This window comes from Protopterus annectens, chromosome 4.part0 (genome assembly GCF_019279795.1).
Source record: "Protopterus annectens isolate FY-2018-M chromosome 4.part0, PAN1.0, whole genome shotgun sequence".
In the NCBI taxonomy this organism is placed as follows: Eukaryota; Metazoa; Chordata; order Ceratodontiformes; family Protopteridae; genus Protopterus; species Protopterus annectens.
In genome coordinates, this window is record NC_056733.1 from 508,617,990 (window position 1) to 508,630,576 (window position 12,587).

The window sequence follows — 12,587 nt, forward strand, 5'->3', positions numbered from 1 at the left end:
GAAGAGGGAACTAGTTCAGGGGAGCCCCTCAGTCCATCCACCGAGCAAGGAGTCCCACTCGATGGACCGCTTAGGGAAGCAAGTTTTTAGTTCAGTGACCTTCTTGGTAAGGTCTCTGAACTATATGACACATGTCATCAGGATGCAGCGGGATCTTATCAAAGAATACGCTGCCTCCCCCCCCTGAGTCCATGTCGGCGGAGGACAAACAATTGTACTCCACCCGAATGGCCACTCTGAGATCCATTTCAAATACCTCTATGCGGCTATTGTCCCATGCCACCGAGGGAGCCGCTAGGGCTCGCCGAGCGGGCCAAGTCATGAGACGTCAGGCCTGGCTCCGTCATTGTGACTTTGCGGAGCCCTTTAAAGCGTCTTTTGCGAATGCCCCTTTCGATGGTTCTGCCCTGTTTGGCAAAACGGTTCGCGAGACACTTGTCCAGAGCGAGAAGGACGGGAAGACGTTGTCTGCCGTCGGAGTCCGCTTCTCTGCGCCCCAGCAGTCCTTTTCGAAGAACCAAAAGGTTCAGAAGAAGATGTGGGTCCGGAAATCGCAACATTCCCAACCCGCTCTGGACAACCAGTCCTTCCGTGGCAGAGGAGGACAGGGAGGATGCTGCCCCAGGGGCAGAGGGGCTCCGAGAAACTTTGGGTCCAGAGAACCTTTCTCTGACCGGCCCACGCAGCAGCCCTGAAGGGTTGCCCGACTGCTCCACCCTGGAGGCAGTCGGGGGGCGCTTCTCGGAGCACCTAGCGGGATGGGAGTCCATCACGACAGACCCCTGGGTGCTTAGAATTATATCCAGAGGGTACAAAATTCCATTACTTCATGTCCCCAAATTCAAGAACCTCCCCGATGTACCTCCCGATCATAGGGAGGTTGCAGCCGCAGAAATTCAGCAGCTGCTAAGAAAAAGAGCCATCCAGCCCGTCCCCCAAGACCAGCTCGGATTAGGGTTCTACTCCAGGTTCTTTTTGGTGCCAGAAAAGACGGGGGACTTGAGACCGATTCTAGACCTGTCCCGCTTGAACCTGTCAGTAACCAAGGAAAAATTCCGAATGGTCACTCTTCAATCTATTCTCCCCCTTCTAAGGGAGAACGATTGGATGTGCTCTATAGACCTCAAGGATGCGTACTACCACATTCTAATGGACAGATGATCCAGGAGGTTCCTCCGCTTCCGGCTGTGAACCAGTCACTACCAGTTCAGGGTCCTTCCCTTTGGCCTCACCACAACCCCCAGGGTGTTCACCAAGGTATTAGCAGTGATTGCCGCCCACCTGAGACTCCAGGGAATACAGGTCTTTCCGTACCTGGACGACTGGCTCCTGACCGCCCCAACAAGGCATCTACTTTGCTCAGCCAGAGATTTCTTTCTCCGCCTAGCCCCACAGTTAGGCATCACCATCAATGCCGACAAATCCTTTCTGGCCCCGACACAAGCCATAGAATTCATAGGAGCCAGAATAGACACCAGAGAGCTACGAGCCTTTCTAACGTCCGAACGACTTCGGAATTTGCAACTTCATGTGTGGGCTATCCTCCAATCAGAGACCCCACCGGCGGAATTGGTCTTGAGGGTGCTGGGCTCCATGGCGGTAGCGATAACGCTCCTTCCATTCGCCCGTCTGAACATGCGGGTACTGCAATGGACCCTTCTAGTACAATGGTCCTTTCTGTCTTTTCCTCTCCATCACCCCATTGCTATCAGCAAGGCTTGCAGGAGGGCTCTATTATGGTGGCTCCATGCTCCGGACCTCCATATGGGCCGACCCTTCTGCACCTCTCCCCCTCTCGCCATGGTGACCACGGACGCCTCCCGCCTCGCGTTGGGGGGCATTATTCAGGCAGGAAGGTCCAAGGCACGTGGAACGATACAGAGACCTCCCTGCATATCAACGTTCTGGAGATGAGAGCGGTGCTGTACGCGTTGCAAGCACTTCAGAATCTCCTCCCCGTAGGAACGATTGCAATTCAGTCGGACAACATGTCGGTTGTCTGGTACATCAACAAAGAGGTGGGAACCAGGTCTTACCCTCTATGCCGCGAAGCCATGAGAGTGTGGGAATGGGCGATCTCCACCAACCGCTTTCTGATTGCAACGCATATTCTGGGGCGGGCCAACATCCTAGCGGACAAACTCAGTCGCACCCTTCTTACCCCGTACGAGTGGTGTCTCAACCAACTAGTAGTGAAGCAGATATTCGCAATATGGGGGCAACCCTGCTGCAATCTTTTTGCCTCTCCCTCAAACACCAAATGCGGAAATTTCTTCGCTCTGATTCCCCCTCCAGGGGAAACTCCAAGAGACGCTCTGGTGCATGCTTGGCCACCCGGTCTACTTTATGCCTATCCTCCTCTACCCCTGATGCTGCAACTCTTACAGAAAGCCTCGCAGTTGGGGAGCAGGATGATCCTCATTGCCCCATTCTGGCCTCGGCAAATTTGGTTCCCTTACCTGTGGTCTCACCTAGTGAATCCCCCTTGGATTCTGGATCCCAGTCCGCATCTAATCTCCCATCTGTCTGACTTACCGACCCCAAATCTGGACAATCTGAAGCTGACAGCTTGGTTGCTCCAGTTCCACTCCTAGTTAGGACTCCCAGTATCTCTTCATCAGTCAAAGCCATCCTTGTGGCAGCGCATAAGCCCTCCACCAGGAAAGTGTACCGCAGTAAATGGAAAAGTTTCTCCATCTGGGCGGAGCATCATAATCTAGATCCCTTTACGGCTCCTCTTCCATCCATATTAACTTCCTAACCGAACTTTTTCAGGAAGGGGCTAGTTGCTCAACTGTCAAAGTGCAATTGGCTGCCATCTCCCATTACCATGTGGGACATGACACAGGACCCTTGATGTCAGCCAAGTTGTGTAAAACCTTTCTCAAGGGCATCTTTTTGCTTAGACCCCCTATAAAAGAAGCCGTACCACCTTGGGATCTTTCACGAGTTCTTCAAGCCTTGACTGCTCCACCTTTTGAACCTGCTGCTTCAGTAGATCTCAAATACTTGTCCTGGAAAACAGCATTCCTTGTAACCATTACTTCTGCGAAAAGAGTTTCGGAGCGTCAAGCTCTTTCTGTGAAGCCTCTTTATTTGATCTTTCATCCGGACAGAGTGTACCTCAGGGTCAATCCCTCTTTCCTTCCCAAAATAGCATCAGAAATCAATATAAATCAATCCATAAATTTACCGGTTTTCTTTCCTAAATATCAGAATAAAGGAGAGTATAAGCCGCACTCATTAGATGTTCATAGGCAGCTACGTTTTTATACTCGTAGAACAGCTGGTCATAGACAATCCGACCAGCTGTTCGTTTCCTTTGCCAAATTTAATTTGGGGAAAGCAATATCAAAAGTATCTCTATCACGCTGGATTTCACAATGTATCCTATTAGCGTACCAAGCCTCTGGGAGACCCGCACCTGAAGGAGTTTGCGCACATTCCACTCGTTCCCTCTCTACTTCTGCGGCCTTCAAATCTAGAGTTCCATTGGATGATATTTGTTCGGCATGCACTTGGGCCTCATCTCATACCTTAACCACTACAAACTGGACGTGATTTGTAGAGGGAGAGCATCCTTTGGCTCTGCGGTGCTCTGCAATATCCTTCCATGTTGGCCACCCAAGATTCAGGTAGCTGGGGACTCTGTCCCACAGGTTGCTGACAAATGAAGTCCCTACTTCAGATTAAGAAGTTATGTACTCACCATAACGTTCCATCTGAGTAGGTAGCTTCATTTGTCTGCAACCATCCCCCCCTCCTTCCCCCTGGCCTTCAGCTGATCTATGTTAGTTGGAATACCCTTTTTGGGTACATATTGAGGGGCAAACTCGATCTGAGGTCATGGAAGGTTGGCAGGGGATTATGGGTGAGGGGAGGAGCTAGGAGCTCAGATCCATTAGCTATGAAACAAGTTGCCGGCTCTGATCCGATATCGGATCCAAGACACACAGGTTGCAGACAAATGAAGCTACCTACTCAGATGGAACGTTATGGTGAGTACATAACTTCTTATTCTGCTACTACTGTTTTTACTTTGCCTAAAACTAGGGTTAGTTATTCCTATGGCTTATAAGGCAGCAGACCTGATCTGAGGTATAGCAGGTTGACTGGGGCATTATGGGTAAGGGGAGGAGCTCTAGAGTTGGATCCGAGAGTCTAGTAAATGTAGCCAAGTCAGATCTGAGGTCAGATCCAATACCCAGTAGTTGAAAGCAAATGAAAATGGATAACACAGATGCATAGCTATGGTTAGCACATAGTGTTAATTTCTGTGGCTAACTAGATTTTGCAATGACTTTAAGCTGAGTGTTATCATTCAATCCCCTGTAAAAGTAAAATTGCTGTGGCAGGAACTAATCCTTATAAGTCATTGATGGAGAGGAAAAGTTTCATAAACTGAATGCAAAAAAGTGCAGTATTGCCACACTTGGTAAACACATGTTGCCTACTTAAAGTTTAGCCAGTATCCCAGTCCAAACAGACATGATGGTCAGTGATCTTGGCATCTGGATCAACAGCTCCCTGTACTTTAACAAACAAGTAGCAACTTCTGTCTAGATTGGCTAACTTCTAAAGGCATTTTATCCAGGTTAAAAGACGTTATTTTTCTACTCAACTGTAATTAGACCAGTTACAGAATACAATGACCCTTTCAGCATGTACGTAGACAAATCTGTTGTGCAGTTATAAAGGCCTGAAAAGTTTCCTGCCTAAGTAGATTATCATTCTAAAATGTGTAGTCCTATCCCTGTACTCTTGTCTTATGTATTCCTACTGGGAGATCTCTACCTTGCATTCCATGCTGTCAAAGATCCTACAATACTTAGATCTTCTGTACCTCCATAAAAAGCTTCACAAACTCTTGAGATAAGAATATTAAATCTTCCCAAACACACAACTAATGCACTTTGAAGGGATAGATTCCTAGACGGTTAGCCTTTCTTTGGAACAAGTTGCTTTTACATGTTAAACATTGACACCCTCACATCTTTTAAGGACCTGTATGATTAGGTGGGTATCCACAAATTCATCCCTTGCCTAACTTATTTTGCCCTTCTAGAATTGGGCAGTACATCTTGAGGGGTAGGATTTGGCGAGGAGCCAAATGGTCTTTTGAGTGGCTTAGTTTGTAACTTCTATGATCCTTTTATTAACATGCAGACCACTTAACCTCTGAGCATTAAAACTGATAGGCCTGGCCTTGAAAAATCATAGCAGGAAGCCATAAAGAGATCTTTAACTTTTTTTGGCTAGGTTTTCTTTTGCTAAACTTTGCACCATTCGTAATAAGGGGAGTTTCTATATTGTTAATTGTCTTGTTTAGTTATTTTTGTTCCTTTAAAAAGGTTTAGCTTTATGAAGAAAATCAAATCTAGGAGAAGTTAGGCTAAGTGTGAGGGGAAAAGTCATAGTGGTGTGCCTAAGTTACAACTTTTTAATGGAGAGATTACTATGTCTTAATGCCTTTTTTTTTTGTTTTGCTTCCTCTCATTGCATTTCTTTGTTACCTTTTTATTCACCTTTGTCATTGTATTTGCTGCTTGCAGTGTCTATATTGTAGGCATAAAGGCTATCACCTACAAATATACATGCAAGCTGTGTCCTCTTTCCATAACTTCCTGGTCTGGTTTCATAGTCCTCTTTTTAGTAAGATTTGACCTACCCTTCTTAATCCAAAGGTCTAAGCTTCCAGTGAAGATATACACAATGAGAGCACAGTAATTCATTTGTGAGAATCAGCCAGACTGGAAGACTAGCTTGATTATTTGATAGAGTTTCTGGAAGACTAGCTTGATTATTTGATACATGTTCTTAATCTGTTAAGTGTTAAGCTTGGTTTATGAAATGCATTTTTCTTAACACTGCTATCCATAGCTTTTCATAGACATTTTGTGTTATATGTTAACTCTTGATTATAGAAAATTACTTGGCAAAAACACTGCTGCTGTTTACTTTTCAACAACATTTTGTCTTTTCTAATAATGCTTGTCATAACACTACTGCTTCTCATTGCTTTTCAGCAATGTTTTGTGTTGATTGAATTTTAGACGTTTAGAAGTTTTTTTACTATTTAGCCCAGTTGTCTCTTGCACTGAATTGATTTGATTTTGTATATTCCCAAGTATATAAAGTCACTGCTTGATTTTGCTGTTCTGCATTTTTAAGAAAGTAGTTTTCTGTCTGCATTATTAAGTACTGTTGTTAATTGCATAACACAGGCTATTGGCAGGTTTTTACAGTTTTTTCCAGTTCCCATATGTTAATGAGCAATGTTTGGTACTTCAGCACACTTACTGTTGCTTTATTGCCGTGTAGTTGCATGTTTAGTAAAGAAGTAATTTTAATCAGTAAAGTTTTAATAGCTTATGTTGTGATGGAGCAATATTACTTTGCTGCTTCAAACTCTGTTCTGTTTTCTTTGCTTAGGTAGTATCCAAGTTTTTTTGGGGTTCACAGACTGAGAAAAACAGAGAGGTTTTCAGGAGATCAAGCCTGCTGCTTTGGCAGTTACTGATGGCACCAGTAGACCAAATTGGTTCAGAAATCCAAAAGGAAGTTTGCTTAGCTATAAGGTAAATGCATTATAACATGCAAGTTACAAATACATGAACAAGAACGAGTTACTCACTGTGAAGCTGCTGTTGTCTGTGGGTGTAACTGATGTATATACTTAAATATATGTAGTTTTAATGGAAAGTCCTTGACAACTTATACCATACAACTTTTTTCATCTCAATTAGTTGTCTGAGTTATCTTCATAAAATGTTTTAGTTGTTGTGCAGTTTAGAAGATACAAAATGTAGCATTTATACTCTTTTGCATGTTAATGCTTATGTCTGTATATTTGGTGCTGGGCATAAATCTTTAATTATGTGCAGAATGTCATAACACTTGTCTTTCTACTTTGTGGTCTATTCTACATTTTATACTTTCATGTTTTAAGTTTACATTTGTTTACTTTTCATTAGATTGGGTGTAGAACTCTGCTACATTATTTCCAATTTTTAATCCAAGTTTGACTTCCAGGATCCCTTGTTGGCAGAGTCCCTCTTCCATGGGAATTACTATTTTGTTATTTAAAATGTAGCTTGTCTTGTTATTTAATTGTAAAAATGTTACTGTATATTTCTGTGCATTGTTTCTGATTTTATTTTAAGACCACATGCCAGATTTTTGTAAATATTCTTTCCTGTTTATATGCTTGCCGACTATGTGGTATCTGCTACTACCATTACTCTTTCCTTCACTATTACCATCTCAGTAGCCACTTATGGTATAGCCATTTTCAGTCATACAGGATGGCCTACTTTGCCTTCTATTGTGGAAGTGTGCATTCCTGCATATGCTTAATGAAAGCTGTTACTTGGATGCAGCCACCTCTCTCTCTCTGTCCCCTGTAGGTCCTGGCTTTGCAGTTAGCCAAATGAACTTTCTTCTCCAAGAATAGGTGATGCATCATTGGCCACTAACTGCCACCCTTCTTCTTTGGCATTTGTCAAAGGCATACTTTTCATGCATCATAGTAGAAATTTACTTTGACAAGATGTTTATTTGTGAACATGGAAAGGATGAAGTTTCGAATAGAAACTGAGTTAGGGAAAGATGGCAAAGAGTAAAGGGAAGCAAGTGGACAATTTAAATTGCTAAGTATGTTTCTTGCATCTTTTAACAAAAGGAGACCAAGGTAATGAATGTAATGTGAGAGAGTAGACAGGAAAACAGTAAGTGGTATATGGATGGAAATGTGCAGCGGTTAATGTCGCCTCACAGCAAGAGGTTCTCTGGTTCATTTCTTGGGTGGAGTGCCTCCTGTGCAGAGTTTGCATGTTCTCCCTGTGTTCATGTTGGTTTTCTTCGGGTACTCCGGTTTCCTCCCACAATCTGAAGACATGCGTCTGAGCATTTCTCCCCCGGCCTCCGCTGAAAATAGGCTATGTCCTAGTCGGACATTCTCGGTCACAAAATGTAAAAAAAATAAATAAATGTTTTAAAGGAAGGAAAGGGAAATCAACTTCTAGCATTAGCATTATCCAAATATGATGACCTCAGGGGCACTTGAAAAAAAAAATACTTGCTGCAGTTTTGAAGGGTCTCCTCATGGACCTGTTCAACAGATCCCTAAATAGAGGGGTGGGTGTTCATCTTTAGATAGCTGTTGTAGTAGCCTAGGCTGTACGGGACATGTCCTGCCTAAAACTAGGCACCTGGCTAGCTTCCATGCTCCCAGCCCCAGTTTAGAGCTGAAAGAATGGTCTAAAAACTTGGGTTAAGATGCCAGACCTTCAGAACTTTCTTGCTGTCAAGGAGCTGTATCTTTAGCCAGCTTTGAATTATCAACTGTCAGCTGTTCTTCAGAGTTGGGCAGGTAAGTACCCTTTTGGGAACCTCTCAATGTTAGCATTTTTGTCAGAAAATGTTTAATTTTTCTATCAAAATTAGCTGCTAGGGCTAGTATTTTTAGTGGTTGTCACTAAAAAAAAATATCTCAAAAATTATTATTTTTTTATTTAGGAGGTAAGACCCAACTTCCAAAGGCTGTTCTACCCACTTATCAGACACTGTAAAGACTTGGACCTCATCTTGGCTCCTTGGTTGTTCCCTCCCCAATCTACAAGAATAGGATAGTTTTGAAGGTTTCTGTGTTTACACAGGCGTCATCTTTGCCTCAGTTGGTGATGATCGACTCTGCTGTGGTCATATTAGGTTCCTTGGACCACTCATCAGTTTCTTTCAGTCCTTCTGGTGCTGCTCCTTGGTAAGCCATTAAGGTCTGAGCAGCAGGCACATTTTCTATGGCTTTTCTGCCGTCCTGTTTGGCCAAGGAAGAAACACTGTTGTCTACCTCAGAGGAGGGAAAGGACATTGTTCCTGCACTAAGCCACTCTGAGGAATTATTCCTGGGGAAAGAACCATTATTCTGGGTGCTCTTTTTTTGGGAGATCTTCCAGGACAAAGAAACAGTTAATACATTTTTTGCCTTTGTACCTACAACCTAGGGTAGACAACGAGGATTGGCTTTGTTATTTAAAGCCTTTCAGTCTTTGTTTCATTTAAGAAGAAAAGATCTGATGTCAGTTTTCATTCTGTCCTCAACCTATGGGTTTGGATCATTACAATAGCTCGTGGTACCCAAAAGAATCCTGAGCTTCTCCCTTACCCACAATGCACCATTCCTAAGTACCCAAGATCGCATTTGCCGCTACTTACGTTGGACGTGGTGACCAGTTGCTCTCAAGCAGATAAGTGAAATTAACACATTTTTTCCCCTTAAATCTCCTTAAAAGAGACCCGGACCTAAAAACTGGAAAAAAAAAAAAAAACATATTTTTCAGCAAATCTTGAACTTTGCTGCATTGCTAATGCCCCTGTATCAAAGTAGATGGTTACTGTTATTTTCTAATTTGTTATAATCCAAAATGATCTATAATAGGCTGCCGTGGCTAGCAATATTTTGTTCTACAGTCAATGGCTTTGCCTCCCTTATATTACCATGTTAGAGGGGCAGAAAGAAATCCTTAAGATGAGAGGATCATTTACCGCAGTTTTCTGTCTCAACAGTTGACAACATTGCTGCGACTACTTACTTTTCACTGTCACCAAAAATCCATATTTTTTAATTACTTTGCTTCCTTTGATTTTCATTAGTGGCCATCTCTGTTGCAGCATTTTAAGAAATGTTTGAATGACAGTCTTGATTGAGTTGATTTTTCTTTTCAAAGTAACAACTGTAGTTCGGTGTTCAAATGTGAGAAATCTGATCCCTGTGATTAGTAGGAGTTACTTGGGCTGAAATGGTTTGTGTTGCATTCAGTTTTAAATATTGTAGCTAGAATTAAAGACTTTGATGTTTACCTTCTTTCCCCAACTCCAGAAGAAACATGCACTTTTGCAGAAATTACAGTGTAGTAAAAATGAAAAATCATATACTGTCAGAAAGCAAGAAGTTAGATTAACATATTTGCTTTCTTTCTTTGTGTCACTGAATTTTATTACAGGGAAAGACATTTGCATCTAAAATCTAAGCTTGAAAGCCCCGACTATGTTCAGACTCCAGGCTACACTATTTATCTGATGTGTGATACTGGCATTCTGTAACTGATGAGGCACATTTAAATGGCATTGTTTTCTTAATGGCTCTGTTGTTGGGATAAGTGACCTAGCTTAATTATTGTGCCACTCTTAGTAGCTGTTGTGATGTAACAGGTGAGACAGATGCAGGAAAGAAAGGCAAACATAATTATTAAATTGTTTTTTTCTCTCCAAGTGAAGTGTTTAGCATTGGATTACAGGGAAAGAAAACACTTTTTGGAAAGAAAAACTTGACTTTTGGGCAGAGTTCTCCTTTAACTAGTAGTATAGAGTTCTCTTTTTTTCTTATGTTCCTTGACCTATTCCTTACCTGGTGACTTCTATAGCTTTATATTTTTCTCTCATTTTTATTACTTCCTTTTCCCATACAAAAGTACCTCTGACTATTGTTAGTATTTTCCCCTTTATACTTTGTGTAATCTTTCTTACCATTGTTGGTATTCCTTCTTCCTTTTTTTTTCTCTCTTAAAAAAAAAAAAAAAAACCTACTGTTAAAAACATTTCTCTGTCTGTTGATAGTTACAGAATGGCAGAGAAAGAAAAGGGTAGATTTTAAAAATGTGGGACCCCCTCCTCTAGGAAGATTGTTCAGTTTACCACACGTTCAACCACTGGACTCTGGTTGAACGCAGAAATAAATTGATTCTTAAGGGTTTACTGCCTTCAGCTTTTAGTGGGGCACTGTCTGGAGCTACTACCCTAGAAAAACAAAAAAGGACAAGACAGAATCTTCAAGCCCTTCCTCCTCTTCTTCTAAGGCTTCTGAAAAATCAAAGACGAGGCCAATCTCGGTTCCGACTTCTCCATTGCATCAGACGATAAAGAGATCCAGACTTTCAGAGCCATTTGCTTCATTGGACCCAAAGGTTCAAACAAGACATTGGCTTCATCTACTTATTCGGATCTGTCTTCAGATAAGTCAAAGGATTCCTCAGATCTGACTCAAAAATCAAAGGATTTGACTAGAAGACTACCTGTTTTACCTAGGACCCAATATTCGCCTTTATCGGATCCAGTTTAGGAGTCCTTATCCCTTTTTGGAGAGGCCAGAGTCACCCTCTGTTATGTCCACTCATTCTTCTAGGTGTTTGACCAAAGATGATGTGGAGAGATTGCTGAGAAAAATTTTCTGGGTGCAGGGTATGTCAGAGGTTTCCTCGACTCCTCCCCATTTGGATCAGGAATTCCAAGCATCTGCTACTCTTCCTTTACTTCCTCCTCTAACTTCATTTGAAGCTTCAGAGTTCTTGGGTCTGAGCCACCCGGCTCCGTCAGCATCAGATCTGAAGATACCCCTGTCCTTGGATCTGATGTCTGCTCTGAGTTCTCTGGTTCAGTCAGAGCCAGAGACCTCTTGGATCTGTAGCTGCCTTATCGTCTCCAAGGTGTTAGACTCAACTCCAAAGTTTTCAGAGCCATCTCTGTGCCTTGGGACTTTGGCTTGAATTAGTTCTGCTCTGGCTTCAGCCTCAGGTGGATTACCCTCAAAGCAGGGAAGAAACTAGGATCCAGAGGCCTGCCGTCTTGGATTCAGAGTCCTGTCCCTCTCAGGGGAAGTTAGCCTTTGAGTTTTTGAAGAGGGACAAGTCTGTTTCAACAACCCAGATGGTTCCTAACCACCTTGGATCCTCAGCCCCCAACTGTGTCATCTCTGCGTACAGTGTCTCAACCATTTTCTGCACAGACTTCGCAGCAGGGTATCCAGTCTTCTTCTGAGACCTTCCCAGAGCATCCCACTGAGGAGGCCCCTAAGAAGAAGTTGTCCGAGAGGAAGCACTTGGATTCCCTGAAGGAATTCATCCCTGAAGACACAGACTTTGACGAGGGTGAAGTATCCCCAAGGTCACCTATGTCTCCTTAGGACACATCCTAGAGATTCTTAAAACAGAGAGGTCACTGGAAGACCAACAATCCTTCATTTGAGGAGTTCCATGTACTTGGAGGCTTTTAGTACCCACCCGTCTACGTCCTGGCTAACTCCGCCCACTGATGAGCTCATTAAATTGATCTCTCAGTGGGCATGGAAGACCTCCTACACCATTGAGGGGATCCCCTGGTGACCAGACAAAATTACTATTCCTTAAGACAAGCAATTTTGGACTAAAAGTGTGCCTGTCAATGCCATGGTTATGGTGGCGGCCACAAAAAAGTAACTAGCTGAGGAAATTTCCTCTATCCATCCCCTCAAGCAAGGAGTCTCGGGTAATGGATAGGTTCGGGAAGTGTTCATTGACTACCTTCTTCTAGTCCCTCAACTATCTGGCATATTTCTTTAGGTTACAGAGGGGTCTGATTAAAGAGCTTTCAGATACCCTCTCAGGATCTGTTTGAGGAGGTACAAACCTCTGTTACTTGTCATTTGGCTACCCTCCAGTCTATTTCTAACTTTTCCATGAGGCTCATTTCTCATGCAGCTGAAGGAATGAGTAGAGCAGTGGGTTCAGGTATTTCCATCTGGAGGCACACCTGGATGTGCTTCTGTGACTTTGCGT

The 12,587-nt window shown here is 43.0% G+C and overlaps 1 protein-coding gene across 2 annotated transcripts in view; it reads left to right on the forward strand.

Moving 5' to 3' along the window:
- The window catches only part of HECTD4 (HECT domain E3 ubiquitin protein ligase 4), a 5,422,508-nt gene that overhangs the window by 1,561,821 nt on the left and 3,848,100 nt on the right, over positions 1-12,587 (forward strand). For both annotated transcript variants that reach the window (XM_044068422.1, XM_044068423.1), the window contains exon 13: positions 6,433-6,578. In XM_044068422.1, the coding sequence (XP_043924357.1) occupies positions 6,433-6,578 (146 nt within the window). The remainder of the gene's footprint in view (positions 1-6,432; positions 6,579-12,587) is intronic.